Source organism: Schistocerca piceifrons, chromosome 1 (genome assembly GCF_021461385.2).
Source record: "Schistocerca piceifrons isolate TAMUIC-IGC-003096 chromosome 1, iqSchPice1.1, whole genome shotgun sequence".
Taxonomy (NCBI): Eukaryota; Metazoa; Arthropoda; class Insecta; order Orthoptera; family Acrididae; genus Schistocerca; species Schistocerca piceifrons.
The window spans coordinates 174220434-174242860 of NC_060138.1; the positions used below are offsets into that span (position 1 = coordinate 174220434).

Here is a 22427-nt window from a genome sequence, read left to right on the forward strand (position 1 = left end):
TCATATACCTTAATATGAAAGACAGTTGATCAATATGTGAAATGTCCGCAGTAGAATCTACTATTATAGAGAAATATTTGACCTGTTTTATTTCACTTATGATAATTCTTGTTATTCATTCAGAAAGAAGCTCTATTATTTCATCACATAATGTTGAAGGAAGATAAGTTGTATGTCCCTGCCCTGGATTTCTATAATGCTCAATGTGCTCTGTGAGAAAAGGATCATACTCGGTTATAAGTTCAAGAGACATAAATTGACCATTACGTAATGAATGGAATATTTCAACGTGTCCATGTAGGGGAAGTCCACGACTTGTCAGCTGCTTCACTACTGCAGATACCCTTTTCAACACACTGTGCTAGTACATTTTTTGTCTCAACATATGACTCAAAGTGGTCCCAAGTGGCTTTTTTCTTCTTAGGAGTGATAACTCAGAATTTTTGTGTTCAAGTCAATTCTCATGATGGGATGAAATATTGGAAATATATTTTCCAATCTGCAATACTATTAGTAGCCATTGTGGCCTTACCTCTGAACAATTTACATGGTGCACAAAAAACAGGACTGGTGCTACAGGAGTATAATATAGAATTACGCAGAGTTGATTCGCCATTTAAAAGTTTACAGTAAAATACATTTTTATTCAAATATCTGGTTTTATTGCCTATTGATCTTCTTGAATTAGAAAAATCACAATTACAATTCTGATTAATGCCACGCACTAAGAGAGTGTCGATTGTTGATTCATTGACACACCATTCTGCAGGATCATCACTAATGAGGTTATTTCTTATTGTAATGTCTGACTTGACAATTAGTTTTTCATGAGACTCTAAATCAGGAACAATTTGCTTTTCTTCACCTTTAACTTTGGTTTTACCTGTATTTACTCCTTTTACAACAGCTGCAGTGCCAGAAATATCATCAATACTACTTGAACTTTATGTTGAACCAGCATCATTTTTTGCAGAAAATTTATCTACTCTGCCAAGCCTTTATAGAACATTGGCTTCTCATTCTCGCCTTTCCTTTGATAATTTCCTAAATGCCGCCCCACTTAATTTTGCATGTTTGCTTTTTTCACTGTTATTCATGTTAAAGCACTTACAAAGTTGTCAACCAACAGTCAAAACAAAGAGGAAAAAATTGTGAAAGGAAAGAAAGAAAGCCTGTATCCAGTTCCAATCGCATTATACTGCACATGAGCACAAAGATTTTTCCTTTAAACACGAGCGATGAACTGACCAACTCAGATTACTCGACGTAACTGTGCTATGAAAGAATGACAGTGCAGAATAATTATTTTCATTGTCGCCTGTTTCTCTGTTTTCAGTGAACAGCACACCTGCCAGCTGGAACTCGTATCATAAAAAAAATAGGATAGTCACTTTTTTGCCTTGTGTTTCTCACACTGCTGGAATTTTAGCTGGGACGCAAATATGTTCAGAATATTCTTGACACTGCCTTTTCTAATTTAAAAAGCAAATAATTTTTGCAATTTCTAGCAGACTGGTGTGCTGAATAGACTCTTATCCCACTTGTAACATTTTAGCGGTTTATGTGGGCAGAGAAGACAGACTACAAAGTTTAAGTAGTCTTGTTGGCAGTTGTTGTGGTGTGTTGTCATTTGTGTGAATACTACTGTTATGACTACATTCAAATTCTCCTTTTGTTCCAACATAAAATAGAAATTAAACTTTCCTCAAAGAAAAAAAGCTTGGTTAAGAAGTTTAATATAAAATTTGCAGTGCCACATACTATTCGATTGCACAGAGTTGGAACTTTGATATCGTGCAGGCTGCAGCACAATAAATGAGCCAAACAAAAGTTGGTTTCTTCTTCTTTTTTCGCCAAAAGAAGTAACTAAGTAAATAAATAAATAACATTTTTAGACTGTTGTGAAATATATTTTACACATTATTAGATATTCTGCTTATGTTCTTTTCGTATGAACATGTGTTTAAAAATTTAAAACATTCCCAGTATTGACATGTTTTGTTAAACAGGTGTCATTAAATCAAAGCTCAGATGTTGAAGGCCACAGAGCTTTCACATTAACTACAGTAATGGAGGGCTGACTTGATACTTCCTCATAATTTCTACAAGATATTTAAGTTGAGTCAGGTTTTACATACTGAGACCCACACATGTTACAGTATTTAAGAAACTGCTGATTAGTTTATCACAGATTTTCAGGGGTCCCGGGATTTTCATGGGAAAAATAGGGTTGGGTTAGGTAGAAGCCAACAACGTTCTCGGAATAACAATGTTTCAAACATTGTATTGTAGATTGTCGTACTGACAGCTTACTTAAAAATATTTTGAAAAATCATGAAGATGATACCAGACAGAAATCCAGTGTTAAACTTCCATTCAGTCACCAAGTAAATCGTGTATATTTCCAAGCTTGTATTGTCAGATTTCGTTCTTGAGGCTTATTTAAACTACCAAGTTGTTTAACAATATTAAAAATTTTTGTCATTTGTAAGTGCCATTATTTTAAAACATATAAAGTTAAAGTGAGTAAAGAGCAAAAAATGCGGCCCCCCCCCCCCCCCCCCCTTAAGGTGGTGCCCCTGGACCCGTGCGTAGTGGGCCTATATGTAAATCTGCCACTGGTCGGGACTGTAATGCAGATATGAGTTTGATGGCTTCAGAAAGACCATACTCAACGTAAGGATCGCAATGGACTCAAGTGGCTAACAGCTGGGAGAGCAATCATATTTTTCTCTCAACACTGCAGGATCGTGCAGCCACATCAGGTACGTTAGTCATGAAGTGGGCTCATTTGCCATAAGGAAAATATTCACACAGACAGCAACCATTGTTGTGGCTTTCTTTGCTATGGCAACAGAGAGAGGTTTGTCAAGTGGTGTGCCCAACAACATCACAGGGTACTGGAGTGGCATCACTTGTCTGAAAATACCCTAATTTAATTGGAATTTGGAAGTAAACTGATAGAAAGAAAGAATGGAAGATTTTGAAAGCTCATTAAGAATGTACACAGATAAAAAAAGCTTACAGGATACTTGTGATACAGCATTCTGAGTGAGCTTTTTTCTCTGCATTCTGCTGAAACATTTTGAAATTCTGTTTTTTATTCCAGTTCAAAGAAATGTCTGTGTTCATAAGATACCTAATCTAATTTTACTTCGTTCTATGAACCAGAAACCATTCTATCTGTGTATTTCACTTATGTGTCAACATGAATGAAACACAGTTGTGGATGTAGTAGTGAAGCCATTCTGTTTGTATAATGTGTCACAGTATGATTCAAATTAACTTCATCCTGGGCAGAATTGAGTACAATTCTGATTCCAAAAGGACTGTGCTTTACTTATGTTTTTGTGAATGCTAAGTTGGTATTTGCTTCAATTTTTATAACAGATTAACAGATTACGTAGATAAATTCTATACTCAATAATTCAGCAAACTGCACAATCTTCAGCAAGACACAGCAAAACTATTACCCCCTTCAGTTAAGATAGTTACTTTACACCTATGCAGACATAGTGGACTTAATAATAATTACAATATTTGTAGATTATGATAAATATTCTAGTCTTTTTTTGTTGCTGTAGAATAGCACAGTTATTTCTAGAAAGTATGTAATAGTTCTTTGGTACAAATGTAGGAGATAAATTAATGCTGGGAGAGCTGAAAGATAGAATTACATGGAAATTTCTAACCTGGGTTTAAACTTACACCGATAAAAATTTTCTGTTCATTAATAATATCAGTGATCTGACGGCTGATCCATTCCAGCACATAAAGAGTTGTATTAATGCAAAAGTGGTAGCATTTCACACTTCTGGTAAGAATGTATTTCACATAGAATGCTGTATTTACATGAGTGTGATAGTAATTTCGTTTGCCCAATATTTCAGAAACTGACATTTAAATTTTTATTATGAGCTGCGAATGTTCACTTGATAACAGAAGGATGGAATTATTAATCTTGCTTGAGGCCTGGGAATAAATCTTTTAAAAGGAACCCTCACCATGATAATCAATTTCTAGTTGCTGATAATCTCGCCATTGAGTGCCCATAAGCTCCTTCCATTTTCTGGCTTGAACTTCGTAACTGTGAATCATTTATGTTGCTAACATCTACCTCAGAGTACAATATGTTATTATTAGAGCCAAGTTCCAGAAGACAAATGAACAAAATTTCAAAAATAATGACAATGTTGATAAGTCTCTACTCAGCACAAAGATTTTATGTGTAAAAATGACTGGGAATGTTTTTTGAATCAGCTTGTGGTATTTTGAATGACACTGCAAAGGCATAGGGTATTTTTGAATGTTATGGTTGCAATCTTAAACAAATGCGGAGGCAAAAAAAGATTTGTATGTTTCATGATATTCAGTTATTAGTTCAGTATAACGTTCAAGAGATATTTACAAGTTGTGTGGCACCATCTACCAAATATATTTCTGTGAAATAATTTCTGAGTTCTTGATTAGGGTTTTAGAATTGTATGCAGCTCAGTCTGGTTCATGAGGATAAGCTGTCAATATATCAAAGGGTTGCTAACAGTGTGCACCTATGCTGTAGAACCTTTGACTGCTGGGAGGATGATGTTACCATGTTCAGCCTTCAGACCAAAATGGCACAGGTTTCAGCTGAAGTAACATTTGAGGTTTCAGAACAATTCAAAAGTCATGCCATAAATGAGGAATGCCTGCCCATTGATGGTTTTTGAGAATAGAAAAGGATCATTTTTAAATTAAGGTCTTAACTTTTTCACATGGTGTTCAATTCTTGCTCTGTTTTTGTAGGTTAGCACTGTGTAGTGAAATGATATTTTCAGCTGAGACTCTGTGCTAATGAAAGGAGAGGTGTAACCAGCACTGTATGGTTAAATTTAGTATGGGACTAACAGTTATGCCTGTAAATAGTTCAGATATTTCTGGAGAAGAGAGAGATGTGGAGTAGTAATTTAGGAATAGGTTAGGGCTATGAGTGAGAGGTGTTTGTATATGATTATGGCTTTGAGAGTCGGAGATGTCATGAGACTGGGAAATTGAGTGAAGAGGCCACATTGTGTTTTTTGGCTAAGAGTGCAAGTGGTTGGTGGGTGAATGGGGGATAGGATTGAAGAGACTCGTGTTGTGAATTATAGTTGTGGGACAAGGATGCCCCTTTTTGAAATATTTGCTTATGGTTGCTAGCTTCCTCGGGTACTGTGAGAAATTTTCATATTTACACCTGGCTCCAAAACAAATGATCCTGAATGTGCTGTGAGACATTGATTCAACTTGTGATCAGCAGCTTAATCAGGTTACTCAAAAATTAGTTCAGATGCAGGTAGCTCAGATGCAAATGTAGCATGAGTGGGAAAAAATCATGTCAGGACTGTAGCAGAGCTTGGTGAGGCTGTGTTTGTGTAAGAAAAATAGGTATTGAGTTACAGGATTAAAGTGTGTGCTCCAATTGTAAATAAAAGATACAATGGCTATTAGAAAATAGAGATGATTAACATTGGTGAAAGATAACACTGTAACAGATCAATAGATGTCAACCAAGAAAAGAGAACCTTTACATTTATACATCAGACCACTGGCAGAATGAATATGCTGGAAATATGGTTTTAGTGTGTAATTCAATTTAGTCCCCTTACATTGTTTATGAAGTGATATGTAGAGATTTTAACTTCACTGTAAGAAATAGAAGGGAGATTGGATTTTCAACATCTTGTCAGCAAGGTCACTACAGACCTCATGCTCAGTTTGGGAAGAGAATTGCATCACCTTTACAAGGGAACCATCCTGGCATTTTCTGCAGAAAACCTATATCTGGATGACTTGGTTGGGATTTGAACAACTGCCACCCTGAAAGTGAATCTAGTGTGCTAACAGCTGCACCTCTTCACTTGGTTAACTTGTTTGTGGTCACTAATTCTATTACACACACAATATTGCATCTTGTATGAAATGTTAATACAGTATATTTAAAATGCAGGAAAAGAATTTCTCACATAATTGATTATTTTAGAGGAATATTTTCTTTCTACAGATCACTAATACAACAATATGACAATAATGTCATCCCATTCTTTTCAACAGGAAAGGCAAGCGAGCTGTTTACCAGTGTTTTGTTCAACCATTATGGTCCACCTCCAGGATTCTGCTTTGATGTTTTGTGTGCTGATGAACCAATCATAGATGACAAGGACAGTCCTGACTACAATGTTGATGAAAGGGTAAAGTGATTACATGTTACCATTTATCTCCCTTCATTAGTGGTAAACCACGTGCATCCATTTCCATATCTTATTCTACTCCGTATGTTTTCCAATTGAATACTCCCACTCCCCTTCCCCCCCATCCTCTTCAAGTTGTACTTACGTTCTCATGAATTAGTTTTTTTATCTTTGTTTTATGATTTGTTGATTTTTTTTTTTTCTCTCTCTCTCTCCATTGGTCTATAAAATTTCATTTTTGCATCCTCCACTGCTGTTTAAAAACTATTCACAGTGATTTTACTGTGAATTCCTTTGTTATACTTTCCTTTCTGCTGTTCCCCAACATATTTTGTCGAAATTCAGTGCAGAATATTTAAAAATTTGCTACTTATTCTGCTTTTCATTGTTCTGGTTTCAGTTTCAATTAAGTGTAGAAGGATGTACTGTTGCTACAGAATCCTTATATGCTACTGTGATCTACAAGTTTTAAAAGTAAATTGTGAAAGAGCTATATAAAACTCATGTTAATAGCATGAGAAATAACTATTCCAAACAACTTTTTATTCATGCAGCTTGTATACAACTTTTGTTCTTTGCCAGATATCAGTATTGTCATGTAAATACAATTTGAATGAAAATAATAATTTTTTAAAAATATATCATTTGATGGATAATAAATTTACTCACCAAGTGGTGGCAGAACGCTCACATAAAGGTACTGAAATTTGTAAGCTTTCAGATTCTGTGGCTTTTTCTTCTGGTGGAAGGGTTGAAGGAAAAGAAAGGGGGGGGGGGAGGGTGAAGGAAAAGGAAGGGGGATGAAGGAAAAGGACTGGTGAGGTTTAAGAAATGTGGAGAGTTTGGAAAAGTCGCCCAGAATCCCAGGTAAGGGGAGACTTATTGCCGAGATGGGAAGGAAAGATTGCTTGTTGGGGGCTGGGGTCGATGAGATTAGAAAACCTGAGAGCTTAAAGATTGATGATATAGAAATTTGCAAGACAGAAATCATTAGCATTGCATGTGATAGAATTAGGGAGGGGGGGGGGGGAGGGGGGATACAGGTCAGAAAATAAGGTACAGAAAACTAAAAGGAAATGAACAAGGGAATAGCTATTGAGATGGAAATGCTGAGACTGAAGAAATGAGGTAAAGGTGTTGGTCAATATAGCAAAGATGTCGTCATTGTATCCGAATAAAATCAGGAGTTGAAGGATATGAATCCCAGAAAAGCCCCCCTCCAACCAATCCGTGTAAAGGTTGGCATAGTAAGTAGCTTCCTGGTTCCCATGGCCATGCCCCTAATTGTTTGTACATCTACCCCTCAGAGGTAAATTAACTGGTCAGCTTTACCATGAATCCATACGTAGGTAAAGACAGAAAATGAAATGATCATATGGCGTTGATGGCTGTGAGTCCCCACCTAGAGAAGTTCGGCTCCTGAGTTGTAAGTCTTTTCAGTTGATGCCCCAATGGGCAACTTGTGTCGGTGGTGGTGGTGGTGGTGGTGATTTGATGATGATGATGATAACAACGCAACACCCAGTCCCCAAGCAGAGAAAATCTCCGACCTGGCCGGGAATTGAACCCAGGCCCACTGTATGGGACTGAGACATGCTAACCACACAGATATGGGAGCAGATGGTAAAGGCACTAACTTAGCATAACAGAGACTGCAGCTTCCTCGAAAGTAACACACTATTTCTTTTTCTTTTTTTTTTTTTTTTTTTGTTCATTTGTAATCTATGTATAATCACAAATAGAATATAACAGTTAAATTTAATTCGTAATGAAGCTAAATGGATTAATTTGTGGCTGCTGATTCACTCTGATGCAGCCCCGGATCTACGGTATTTCTGAACTGGGGCAAAAACTTGATAGTGGTGCCCCCAACACCCTGAGCATTTGAGGTAGGACGTCAAAAAAAAAAAAAAAAAAAAAAAAAAAAAAAAAAAAAAAAAAAAAAAAAAAATGTTCATTTTACAGCGCACATCTTTTTGAAGAGTGTGATATATATGTTTGAGGGAAGGTAACTCGTGATATTCGGTCTTAAGTGTGCCAAAGTGCAGTGCCACCCTGTTCCACACAGAATTCTTATATAACATGTCGCTGTAATTCAGTCTGTGGAATTCAAACGTGTGTATTTTGTAATCAAGGCCATCAAACCTGCATACAGAACAATGGACATTAGTGTTCGGTGGTGCCTCTCCTTCTCCCAGTTGGCCAGTTTGACATCTTGCACCCGTTTAAAAATCTCACAGTTAATACTGGGTTGGATTATTTGTGACTGGGAGGAAAAGAACTCTTCAAGAAATTCACACAGTTATTGGCTTTTAGCTAATAACTTTCTATCTTGTGTGATATATTATTAAATATAGGAAACATAAAACCAGAAAGACAAGAGTCAAACAAGACAGTACACATTTTTTCTGTCTTTAGGTCCCAGCATTTTTTTCTCTGTAATCTTGCTACAGCTTTACACAGTGTGCTTTCCTCTCTGCGAAAGAATCTATTACCTCGTCAAAGTTTGTCAAATGTTTTGCTACTTGAAAAATAAACATTTTGCTGTCTAATACTGAAAAGGCTGTTAATACGAATAGTACCCAAGACTGGCATGGTTTCTCAATTTTATTATGTATATTTTGTCACTGTCTGCTAGATAAAATGAAATAGTCCTTTGTAATATTGCAGCAGTGTAACACATGCCAAATAAGTGAGACTGTTTTGGCTTAAATGGTTATTTTTATGTACGTCATTTACATAAATAATATGAAAGAATTCACAAAGTACCAGTATCAAATGCCTATTAGGCCTGCTACAAGCAAAAAATTTTATGTTAGGAAATAGTTTCACATTTCATTCATACGCTCCAGTTTCTTAAGCATCATCATATTCTTCCATATAATTTGTGATGTCCCTGTTTCATCTTCTCCCTCATTCTAACAAACCATCTTGTCATCATTAATTCTGTAACTGTTCCTGCCAGTGTTAAATTATTCTCCAGTTAACTTCAATAACCCTGCCAGAATCACCAGTTTAATTATCCTGAATTTATTCTCCAGTTGGGTGTTATTATGTGTTTGTACAATGCATTTTCTGCACTATTTTTGAGAATAGAACTTGAAGTGGTGCTAACCAGTGGCTGAATAACTGGTAGTGTAGTGACCTGGAAAAAAATTTTCTGTCAAAATTTCATTTTCTTGGATACACCGAGAAGATAATATGTAATCTTTCTTACCTGTTATTCCTATTAGTAGTTTATTTTCTTACTGTAATCTAAATCTATGGATTTTGCTAATAATTATAACAACCCTGATCATTTGCACACCCAATCAACCACATAAACAAACAGCAATTGGCATTCACCCATTTGGGTTTATTCGGCTCAGCTCGTATAGCTCCATCCCGTTTTATCTGTGGGAAAGTTTTTTATTTCCAGATGCGACACAATTCCCCTTGCAGAGACATAACATACACTATGCATGCATTCAAAAATCGACTTATGATTCATTCGTCTCATTTGCATCCCTGAAAGGGCACCGACTGGAACACTGATCAAAGAGGTCATTGTAGCTAGAGGAAAAGGAGGTAGGAATGGTAGAAAAAATAGAATCAAAAGTACTAAAAATGAAAATAAAGTGAGTAATCACATCACTGTACATGTTTTGTCAAGTATATGAGAGAGAACAGAAGAGACAGAGAATAAAAGATAGGGAAGGAAAATTTGTTTTCATGATTAACTCAGAATTGTCTCAGAAGACAAAATTGTTGTCATACAGGTACTATACTGAAAAGAAATGAATAGGTAAAACAAAATAATCAGTTAATGAGTGAGTGAGAAGGAAATTAAATGTGTAGTGTCATTTACACTGTCTAAAAATAATGCTGGTCATATTCTGAAAGTAAAATAGTCTGTGTTTTCAGAACTGTTGTCAACCTGTGAAGTTTTAGCAACAAATGTAGAAGGGAAGAAGGGATTATTAGCTATACTTAATTCTTTGTTGCACACATTTTTCACATAGACTCAGAAAAGATACAGTGATTCGTTATTGAGCATAAAATTCATATTCTTCTTACATTTGGTGTATTAAATTTATTCTATGCCTTCAGTTGCTTGTATTTGATCATATTTTTGTCACACATTTAATTATTGTTCACCTAGTTCAACCTTTTCAAGATGTAGCCTCTTTAATCTTATTCTAGGAAATGCAATTTCAATAACAGTTTCAATGCCTCTCCATCTCCTGTCATCCTCTGCCAGTTGAAGCATTTATTTTCCACTATTTCTTCATCATAATAGTGATTTGCATTGTGATATTAATCTTTCACTGAGACTATACCCTAGTATTGACTCTGTCCATCTTGCATCCTTTATTTGTGTGATATGTCTTCCCACTTCAATTTTAGAGCCTTCACAATATCCACAATGTCGTTTATCCTTGGTTGTTATTCTTATGTCTTCAATTCCTTGGCAGTCTTTCTTAATGAGACCTATGAATGAGTGATCTTTCCATAGCTCTCAGAGCTGTTCATATTGGTGTACATGTTTTATTTTTCTTCTTTCTTCAATCAGTACATTCCCAGCAGTGGGAGAGAGACTCTTAAAAAGTTTTTATTTTCAGAAATCCTCCAATCTCTCATCCTTTAGTTTGCCATTTTTTATCTCGTAAGGGTTCACCTTGTTTTTTATGCACTGCTACTAAATTTGGCAGATTTGTTGTGTCAGTTATGTCTTTTCTAATGATGATAACATAATACATTTGTAGTATATAGTGTTTTAGTGCATATGATATGCCATACATAAAGTAAACATTTTACATATGTTCTGTAATTATAAAGCATCTTCTTGTGAGCAGGTATCAGCTTTTATTAAGCATGCAGAGCTGCAATCTCGGTACTACAGTTCTAACAATATAATCTTGACTATGGGAGGAGATTTCACATATCAAGATGCTCATATGTGGTATAAAAATATGGACAAAATAATAAGGTAATTTTAATTTTTAACAGTGACCAGCATTATTCATTTACTGCTTGGAACAAAACACAAGCCTTCAGATTGTACTGAATTGTATTTTACAGTCAACACTTGCTAATGTGAACCTCTAGAAATGAAATTTCGTGGTAAATAGAAATAGTTGTCCATTCTCTTCGTAAACCCCCAGTAAATAAAATAAAAGAAAGATCCAGCAGCCAGAGACTGTGTGTGTGTGTGTGTGTGTGTGTGTGTGTGTGTGTGTGTGTGTGTGTGTTTTCTATCTCTGATAAAGGCCTTGTTGGCCAAGAGCTCATTTTCTGACAGTCTTTTTGTTGTGCCTGTCTGTGACCCAGCATCTCCGCTATATGGTGAATGCCAACTATTATTTTCATAATATTGTTGCATTCCATCCTGGTATTTCCATTGCTGAATAAGTTTTTTCTTTTGGTATAAACCAAAATGATTGACATTGCAGACCACCTGCAAACACCACATTTTCAATCAGCAGCTATATAATACTCAGTAACTTGAATTGTTTCAGTAATTGCTTCATCAGGCAACTTGCCATGAGATTCCTTTGTGTCCTCAACTACACATACATGTACAGTCTTAGACATAAAAACTGACAAGCTGCTGGTTGCCACAGAGACTGAGTCCGAGTCATTCACTTAAGGTGGCCATTAAAACAGATTGCTCCTGACAACACTAAGTCTGGCAGTCTGCACTATCTGGCAACACTGTAAGGTGCGGAAGTGTCAGGAGGAAGTGTTGTCTGCTTCTGAGATGTTATCGTGTGGTGTGAGCCTGTAGCCTAGTGGTAATCGGCGTGCATTCTAAACTTACAGTTACATCTAAACTTATGAGTGTGATTGAACATCGAAGACAATGCACTTCACATTCTACGCACCAGTAATAGCATATACTTGCAGGATCAATTCTGCAGGACAGCTCTTGGCTGCGTCGCGATCAGAGGAGCTTATGCTCAAGTGTTTCCTCACGCTGCAGCAGCTACCGGCCACCAGCCAGACACCACCCGCCGCCTGAAATCGTTCACCGCCTAGGTGAACGCGGCACAACGCTATCAGTGTATGTATCAACTGTCATTTTCGAATTGAAGTTTTAGTTATCATCTTGCAGTTTAGCATTGGATTTTGCACACTTGAAAATCATGAACTACATTTAAGCATTGCAAAAATGGGTTGCAGGTGGAAAAAGGCGTAATATCTGCAACACTGTATTTATTTTTGGTGTAATAGTGGAGTAAATGCAGAGGAAGCAGCTCGAAAGATTTTAACTGTGTGTGGAGTGAGTGCTTTTGGGAAAAATGTACCAGAAAAAGATATTCTTGTTTTAACAAAGATCATTCTGGCATGAATAATTTTCCCCATTAAGAAGTCTCGACTACTGATATAAGTGATGGATTAACATTTAACCATTATGCTACATTTGCATTCAACAGGCAAGGCTCAGACCTGTGGTGTAGGAGTACTGTATCCTCTAATTCGAAACAACAAAAATCAGTGGAGTGACTATTGTTGCAGTTTTACTAGAACATCATCAGGTCGCTTTTTGTGCATTCCTATGCAATACTGTTACTGGTGATGTGTTATGATGCCTTTATTGTTAAATTCCTAAGAAGAAATTAAAGGCTGAGCCACACCAAAAGGTTTAAACTGGAGCAAAGAGTAGTGTGAACATAATATTTTCCATCTGATAGTTGCAAAAGTGTGTTTTGCACTACGAATATTTCCCCAAGGGTGTGTACATCACAGCTGTAATTTGTTGCCGACAATTAAGACACATTTCGGTTGCAGTGTATGCACTTTGTTGATTTAGAAATCAAAACTATCCAGGAGATTGATAGGGAAGTCATCTCTCAGGCACTTGTCCCTCTGATTGTATACTCGTAAACTTTTACCTTTTCCACTCTTGATCGGTCAACCATCAAGGCAATTAATTTCTAGACAAAAATGCTCTCCAAACTACACTGGTTTAATGACATTTTTAGAACCAGCAGGTTTCTACAGGTGTAGAATTTGTAAAATACTTTAGCATTGTCAGATTGTTTCAGATATTGTGAAAGAATATACTGTTGCTGATTAACTTCTCTTTGATGATTTCTCTTGTGCTCAATAAACTAATGGAAAACTCAATTTAAATATTCACTGTACTAATAAAAATTAAATTCAAGTTATTACAGAAACATCATGACGGCAGTCTATCTTAATAAAGCATTAAGTGTCTGTAAGATGATTGTGCCTATTTTAACACAAATTAATAGGATATTACCAACATTTAACTTTGAAAAGGTCTGTATTTATTTCATGTCCTGTGTCATACTCAAATATTATGAAAATGTGGCAGTTTATAGATAAAATTATATATTCACAACAACAAAAAATATGCCGGCAGGAAACAAAAGTGGCATTATAAATCGTGCAGTATCATAAGGTTTTCACTCTTACACTAAGGGTTACTGAAAGGAACAAGACAAATTTTGCTCGAGTGTTGTCTTTTGATTCCCTTCTTGAGTTTCTATCTGCCTGCCTGCTTGTAGCTCTGCTACGAAAGAATTAAAAATATGGCTTTTAGAGAATCTCGAAATGCGGACAAAAGCAGCTTACACCTGATAGGCAAACATGTTACCTTGGAGCTAGAGAAGAGGTGCTGTGTATGTGTCTTACTTATTGGCCCAGTAGCTACTATGACATATAAATCACAACATAAGAGACGAGAGTAGTTGTATTCCCATGTGGACCGATTTTCGTTGACTCAAAAGTATTAACTGAGATCCCTATATCACATCTCAAGAGAAAATCACTGAAGTGACACGATAATATCAAGTGAATTTAGCAGGATAGTTCTGTGCCATCAAGGGAGTAACTCATCGGTCACAGAGTTGCCAAACATATTCTGCATAGTTGCCAAGTTTCAGTTGTACTACCAGGAAGGATACCAGCTGATGTGTTCAGTGAGTGACATCGGAAGTGACTATGAGACGAAGCTATGGTCATGGGAGACAAGGGCCAGAATATCCTCATATGTCTATGAGTCTTATTTGCATTTCTGTAACTAGGTTTAGGGGCTAGACTGTAGTTACTTGTAATACATCGATGCACTGAGTGCAGACAAAACATCATAAATTAATAACTGTGACAATTATTTGTGTTTTACTGTCTTAATTGGATCGAAACCTTGAATGCGTATTCACCATATGTGATTCACAATTTTGGAGCTTCTCCAGTGGTTGAGTTGGCAATGTATTTTCGTTATACAATATTATTATTGAGATCACTGTCATTGGCACACCTGTGAGAAGACAGGTGTGACCTGACTTCTTGTTGTCAGCTTTTCTGACGGATATTTTGCCGTTGCTCGAAACATGAAGACTGAAAGGTGAATTTGAATATTCCATATGGTGAAAATCTATTCTTCCAGCTCTAACATTCAAAATATACAGGGTTATTACAAATGATTGAAGCGATTTCACAGCTCTACAATAACTTTTTTATTTGAGATATTTTCACAACACTTTGCACACACATACAAAAACTCAAAAAGTTTTTTTAGGCATTCACAAATGTTCGATATGTGCCCCTTTAGTGATTCGGCAGACATCAAGCCGATAATCAAGTACCTCCCACACTCGGCGCAGCATGTCCCCATCAATGAGTTCGAAAGCATCGTTGATGCGAGCTCGCAGTTCTGGCACATTTCTTGGTAGAGGAGGTTTAAACACTGAATCTTTCACATAACCCCACAGAAAGAAATCACATGGGGTTAAGTCAGGAGAGCGTGGAGGCCATGACATGAATTGCTGATCATGATCTCCACCACGACCGATCCATCGGTTTTCCAATCTCCTGTTTAAGAAATGCCGAACATCATGATGGAAGTGCGGTGGAGCACCATCCTGTTGAAAGATGAAGTCAGCGTTGTCCGTCTCCAGTTCTGGCATGAGCCAATTTTCCAGCATGTTCAGATACACGTGTCCTGTAACGTTTTTTTCGCAGAAGAAAAAGGGGCCGTAAACTTTAAACCGTGAGATTACACAAAACATGTTAACTTTTGGTGAATTGCGAATTTGCTGCACGAATGCGTGAGGATTCTCTACCGCCCTGATTTGCACATTGTGTCTATTCACTTCACCATTAAGAAAAAATGTTGCTTCATCACTGAAAACAAGTTTCGCACTGAACGCATCCTCTTCCATGAGCTGTTGCAACCGCGCCGAAAATTCAAAACGTTTGACTTTGTCATCGGGTGTCAGGGCTTGTAGCAATTGTAAACGGTAAGGCTTCTGCTTTAGCCTTTTCCGTAAGATTTTCCAAACCGTCGGCTGTGGTACATTTAGCTTCGTGCTTGCTTTATTCATCGACGTCCGCGGGCCACGTGTGAAACTTGCCCGCACGCGTTCAACCATTTCTTCGCTCACTGCAGGCTGACCCGTTGATTTCCCCTTACAGAGGCATCCAGAAGCTTTAAACTGCGCATACCATCGCCGAATGGAGTTAGCAGTTGGTGGATCTTTATTGAACTTCATCCTGAAGTGTCGTTGCACTGTTATGACTGACTGATGTGAGTGCATTTTGTCTCACTGCGCTCTTGAGCGCTCTGGCGGCAGAAACCTGAAGTGCGGCTTCAGCCGAACAAAACTTTATGAGTTTTTCTACGTATCTGTAGTGTGTTATGACCATATGTCAATGAATGGAGCTACAGTGAATTTATGAAATCGCTTCAATCATTTGTAATAGCCCTGTAGTTAAAAGTGGCAGAAAAGTGCCTGTGAACCAACAGTTAATAATGCAGTCATAATTAGTGAAATCTGATGAACTCCATCTGTCATCTGAGAATTGTGAAAAACTACTTTCTTCATCTGTACCGCACTGCAGTATGAACTCAAGGGTTTCATAGGATTCGTATACTTAATTTCATTGTGATCGTTTTCAATGACAGTAGAGGAGGAGCAAAACCATCTGACTTGAAATATAATTTTCCAGCGGGATTTGAATCTTTGGCTATAATTGCAGTAGCACAACCAGCGAGATATCAAGAATGTCAGCTTTCACTCATTGCTTTACTGTAGGCTAGGGTAGAAAGAAGCAGGTTTCCCACGAAGTTTATGAGAGACACTGTAATTAACGTATAAAGTAACCATATCGCAAACATAAATTTTCCAAATCGCTGCCACTCATTAAATATGAATTGTTCAGAAAATTATAACTAAAAGGTGGAATCCAAATTTTTCGGGACTGGTGCTGCCATTTGGAAAGTAGGAGTAGTTGATCTTTGCACCACTACGTGGCGAGAGCTGCATATCTGATGGGTCAGTGTGTGGACGTGGAAGGACGTGTTGGGTGTCCACAGTGATTTCTGCAATACTCTGTGTTTGGTGTGTGGCGATTTTATGATGGATCCACGAACAGAACAGTGTGTGTGTTTGAAATTTGGTGTAAATCTCAGGGAAAAGTGCTACAGAGACCCTTGAAATGATTCAACAAGTGTTTGGGAGTCAGAGCATGAGCCATACATGTGTGTTTGAGTGGCACACACGGTTCAGGACCAGCCGTACAGACGTCGAAGATAATGCTCACACTGGAAGGTCCGTTAGCCGCACAATGCCATGCAGATGAAGTGGGTATGGGTTGTGGGACGTGTCAACAAATGTTGACTGATGAATTGGGCATGCATCGCGTCACCGCAAAATTTGTGCCAAGTATCTTGACTGCTGATCAGAAAGCACAGCTTGTTGAAGTGTGCACAGACCATTGTCAGACCGCATCTGATGACCCAACCTTCTTGTCATGAGTTATCACCAATGACGAGAGCTGGATTTATGGTTATGACCCAGAGACAAAGCAACAATCATCCCAGTGGAAGAGCCCGGGCTCGCCCAAGACCCAAAAAATCGAACCAGGTGAAGACCAAAGTGAAGAGCATGATTGTCGTTTTCTTTAATACCAAGGGAATTGACACAAAAATGTCGTCCCACCCGACGAAACAGTGAATTCCACATACTACTGTGATGTTTTGTGACAGCTCCGTGAAAACGTGCGGCGACGACGGCCCAAACTTTGGTATCACGGGAACTGGCTGCTGCATCACAACAGTGTGCCCTGTCACACGTCCTTGCTCACCAGGACTTTTTTGGCAAAAAACAACATGGCGGTTGTACCCCACCCACTGTACTCGCCAGATTTGGCACCTTGCGACTTCGCGCTATTCCCAAAACTGAAACTCAAGTTGAAAGGCCTTCGGTTCAACACTCTAGAGAGGATTCAAGAAGCATCACTGGCAGTGATAAAACACCCTCAAAGAGCAGGACTTCCAGAAAACATTTGTCCAGTGGCAGAAACTCTGGGACCGGTGTGTATGTGCGGATGGGAACTACTTGAGCGTGGTGATGACCTTAGTCCAAAGATGGCAGCACCAGTCCCGAAAATTTTAGATAGCATCTCGTATATCTAGTGAAATGAGTAGGTTAATACAGCTCCAGTTCGTCACTGTCACTGAGGTGCCAAAATTTGTGAATAGCACTTAAAATTGAACTGTGTGTGTGTTTTCTTTTGGGCATGTCCAAAAGAACAGAGTACGAATCAAAACAGACAGCCTTGTTAATCAATTAAATAGCGAAGGACATATGTCCGGGCCATCACAGGGCATTGAAATATGACGACGGTGGCATATGAAAATTTGTGCGTGACCAGGTTCGAACTTGGATTTGTGGTGTCTTTTTCTTTCAGACATGTCCGAAAGAACAGACACCACACATATATGCATATACAGGATTTTCCAGGAAGACTACTAGACATTTTTGTAAGTGGTAGTATTGGCGAATTGCATAAAAAATTCCATATAAATGTGTCCACTTTTTATTGCATACAGAGATACAGCTGTTAGTATGCAACCCTAACAAACTCAAAGCAAAGGCAAATGACTTCCAAAGTTAATTTTCAAAAATTTCCGCACCAACTTCCATGCACTTTTGACTTCTCTTGATAACACTAAGGTCATCTTTGTTCTTTTGTGAGGGCTGCACCATTCATAATTTGGACGATCAAATCAGCTCATGAGTTTACTTTTTCTTTGTAGACTTCACCTTTGAACCATCCCTACAGGCAAAAATCCAAAGGGAGAAGGTCCGGGGGTGTTGGTGGCCAAGAAAAGTGCCCACATCTACTGATACATCCTCCAGGAAATGTTAGGTTTGGATGATGTCACCTGATGACTAGAATGTGCAGGAGCCCCATCATGCTGGTGGAACATACACATTCTTGTAGCCAGAGGAACCTCTTCCAATAAAGCTGGAAGCTCATTTTCAAGGAAGTGTAGACAATGGAGACCTGTAAGGACCAACAAACGAAATGAAAATGCATTGAACCCAGCTTTATGTACTCAATGAAAACTGGACACACGTTATATGGCATTTATTCTGCAATTTGTCTCCTACCACCTCCTTCAGGCTTACAAAATAATGGAGTGTCATCTTTGATTTTGAATTTACAAATATAGTCGTTGATGTTACCGGGGCAGTCGGAGAACACTACTTCATACTCCATTAAAATTTTACATAAATCTCACTTTTGTTGTTTGGTTAATATTAGTGACTCGTTAATTTTGTCTTGTATGTCAGTTTGTTGTGTTCCTGTACCTACATTATCAATCTCTGGTGACAATTGTGCTGCAGCTCTTAATCGCAGACACTGACATTCTGTTGTTTGTTTGCCATTGTAGCTGTCTGTCACAAACGGTATCCAGCATCTACTGTTCCTTTTACCAAAACAAAGAAGATTATCCTCAAAATTTAAGATGACTTTAAATTCTGATAACCAATCTAAAACAAATAATTTAATTTTATCCATATTTTGCAGCTTCAAACGTGACTGTACTCAATACGCTCGAGGTATGAAATAAAAAACACCTTCAGTCACAATTTTTCATGCTTCGTACAGTACACCGATGCATTTTGGACCCTTTGGGTCCATCTTCAGGTGTAATTCGTCTTAATACATGATTTATTTGTTTTCTTGAATGAGATGAAATGCATATTCCTGCCACGAAAATGTTTGATGTTAGGTTACGAACTTCGCGTCTGACTTATGAAGTTCGTAACCTAACATCAAACCTTTTCGTGGTAGGAATATGCATTTCCTCTCGTTCAAGAGAAGAAATAGATCATGTATTAAGACGAATTACACCTGAAGATGGACCCAAAGGGTCCGAGATGCATCGTGTACTGAATAACACAAGAAAAATTGTAACTGAAGGTATTTTTTTAGTTCTTACCTTGAGTGTAAACTAAATAATACGTCCCTATTAATATTGTCTACTACACTCCTGGAAATGGAAAAAAGAACACATTGACACCGGTGCGTCAGACCCACCATACTTGCTCCGGACACTGCGAGAGGGCTGTACAAGCAATGATCACACGCACGGCACAGCGGACACACCAGGAACCGCGGTGTTGGCCGTCGAATGGCGCTAGCTGCGCAGCATTTGTGCACCGCCGCCGTCAGTGTCAGCCAGTTTGCCGTGGCATACGGAGCTCCATCGCAGTCTTTAACACTGGTAGCATGCCGCGACAGCGTGGACGTGAACCGTATGTGCAGTTGATGGACTTTGAGCGAGGGCGTATAGTGGGCATGCGGGAGGCCGGGTGGACGTACCGCCGAATTGCTCAACACGTGGGGCGTGAGGTCTCCACAGTACATCGATGTTGTCGCCAGTGGTCGGCGGAAGGTGCACGTGCCCGTCGACCTGGGACCGGACCGCAGCGACGCACGGATGCACGCCAAGACCGTAGGATCCTACGCAGTGCCGTAGGGGACCGCACCGCCACTTCCCAGCAAATTAGGGCCACTGTTGCTCCTGGGGTATCGGCGAGGACCATTCGCAACCATCTCCATGAAGCTGGGCTACGGTCCCGCACACCGTTAGGCCGTCTTCCGCTCACGCCCCAACATCGTGCAGCCCGCCCCCAGTGGTGTCGCGACAGGCGTGAATGGAGGGACGAATGGAGACGTGTCGTCTTCAGCGATGAGAGTCGCTTCTGCCTTGGTGCCAATGATGGTCGTATGCGTGTTTGGCGCCGTGCAGGTGAGCGCCACAATCAGGACTGCATACGACCGAGGCACACAGGGCCAACACCCGGCATCATGGTGTGGGGAGCGATCTCCTACACTGGCCGTACACCACTGGTGATCGTCGAGGGGACACTGAATAGTGCACGGTACATCCAAACCGTCATCGAACCCATCGTTGTACCATTCCTAGACCGGCAAGGGAACTTGCTGTTCCAACAGGACAATGCACGTCCGCATGTATCCTGTGCCACCCAACGTGCTCTAGAAGGTGTAAGTCAACTACCCTGGCCAGCAAGATCTCCGGATCTGTCCCCCATTGAGCATGTTTGGGACTGGATGAAGCGTCGTCTCACGCGGTCTGCACGTCCAGCACGAACGCTGGTCCAACTGAGGCGCCAGGTGGAAATGGCATGGCAAGCCGTTCCACAGGATTACATCCAGCATCTCTAAGATCGTCTCCATGGGAGAATAGCAGCCTGCATTGCTGCGAAAGGTGGATATACACTGTACTAGTGCCGACATTGTGCATGCTCTGTTGCCTGTGTCTATGTGCCTGTGGTTCTGTCAGTGTGATCATGTGATGTATCTGACCCCAGGAATGTGTCAATAAAGTTTCCCCTTCCTGGGACAATGAATTCACGGTGTTCTTATTTCAATTTCCAGGAGTGTATTAAGTGTCTGATGAAATAAGATATTTACAACACTGCAGTTCACTTGGGTTTTGTGTTTCACAACTTTACTTTTTGTTCCTGTTATACTGACTATGTAAGATCCAGTTACTGGCAATAGCGGTAAGTGCTGTTTAGACTGTAATAAATTAAGGAATGCGCTAGATATGTGTGATACTTCACTCCCTGAGTCTATAAATATGTTAACTTCAGAAGTTTCCACAGTCCCTACTATTATAGGTTGTGGACTGTTGATAACTACGTTTGGTTCTTCTAGCATAACCATTCTTTTGTAGGTATTCTGTGTGTGAAATTAACATACTTCTCATTAACCAGGCCTCCTAGTGTATCTGTACAACCTGGGCACCAGGTTCTCGTCATTATTAGTAATCACAGGTTGGTTACCGAATCGAGATACTACGTTACCATTTTGTGCACTATTATTACTTGGTACAAATTCCTGTGAAGTTACTGGACCTAAATTCGAAGGTGGATGCTTCTTCTGATAATTGTTACCATTTTCTCTATTGCACTGGTGTACTCTAGCTAGGTTGACTTCATGCTTTTTGAAATTATTCCCACTATTCCTTTTGAAATTCGAATTTTCCCCAAGATGTAAAGTTCCATTACATTCTTTATTTAGGGCATCTAGTGCATCAATGAAGGATAATAATTCTTCAACCATTTTCCAGCCACTACATAATATCTTTCCTCGCATAAATGGGTAATTGTTTTACTAAAATTCGCACCAACCGTTCTTCCACCGGCTTGTCTAAGTACTTAGCCCGTGTTAGATGCCAATCGAAATACTTCCTCATGGTACCCCCAGTATTATTGTAGTATTTTGGGTCCCACAGATCTGATATTAGTTTTTCCTGGACACTTGCAGACCAATACTTCTCTTTAAATGTCTTTTGAAAATCTCCCCCAGAGGAAAAGTTCTCTATGTTTATGGTTCCCCATTTTGAGGCTTCTCTTAGAAGGTAACCCACAGCAGATTCAATCTTTTTAGCGTCTTCCCAATTTTTTGGCAGAGCTTGGTTAAACCTTTTCAAGAAATGTTTTAGGCGCACATCTCCTTCGGGCTTGAATTTAGGGAATTGTCTCTATAACCCCGAATTCACTCCCCATTGTAAATCAGTAACTACTTCACTAGTTAACATAACATTAGGTGAAGTTGTCCATTTTTCCACTTTGACCTGGATAAGTTTGAACTCTTTCCATAAGTCATCTCTAACTTTTCCTGTATCTGAAAGTTTGGAAGAAACAATAGGCGACTCATTCCTGGATGTCATTCTCTCGGTGACTGTTCGATCTATGATCCCTTCAAATTGTTCCGCCAAACTACTTATATTTATTATATCAGAGTTTGCTATCTCCTCTTGGAAGCTTCTTTCTACATCATCCACTTGCGTACTTACACCTGTAATTTGCAATTGGATTATTGACAGTAACTTATCTTGCTTTTCAACATTATCTTTTAAAGTATGCAATCCCTGCTTTACAG

The 22427-nt window shown here is 38.9% G+C and overlaps 1 protein-coding gene across 1 annotated transcript in view; it reads left to right on the forward strand.

The window, feature by feature from the left end:
• Positions 1-22427, forward strand: part of LOC124795556 (lysosomal alpha-mannosidase-like) — a 170651-nt gene that overhangs the window by 53985 nt on the left and 94239 nt on the right. The window contains exons 6-7 of the mRNA XM_047259632.1: positions 6073-6209; positions 11045-11178. Of these exons, the coding sequence (XP_047115588.1) occupies positions 6073-6209; positions 11045-11178 (271 nt within the window). The remainder of the gene's footprint in view (positions 1-6072; positions 6210-11044; positions 11179-22427) is intronic.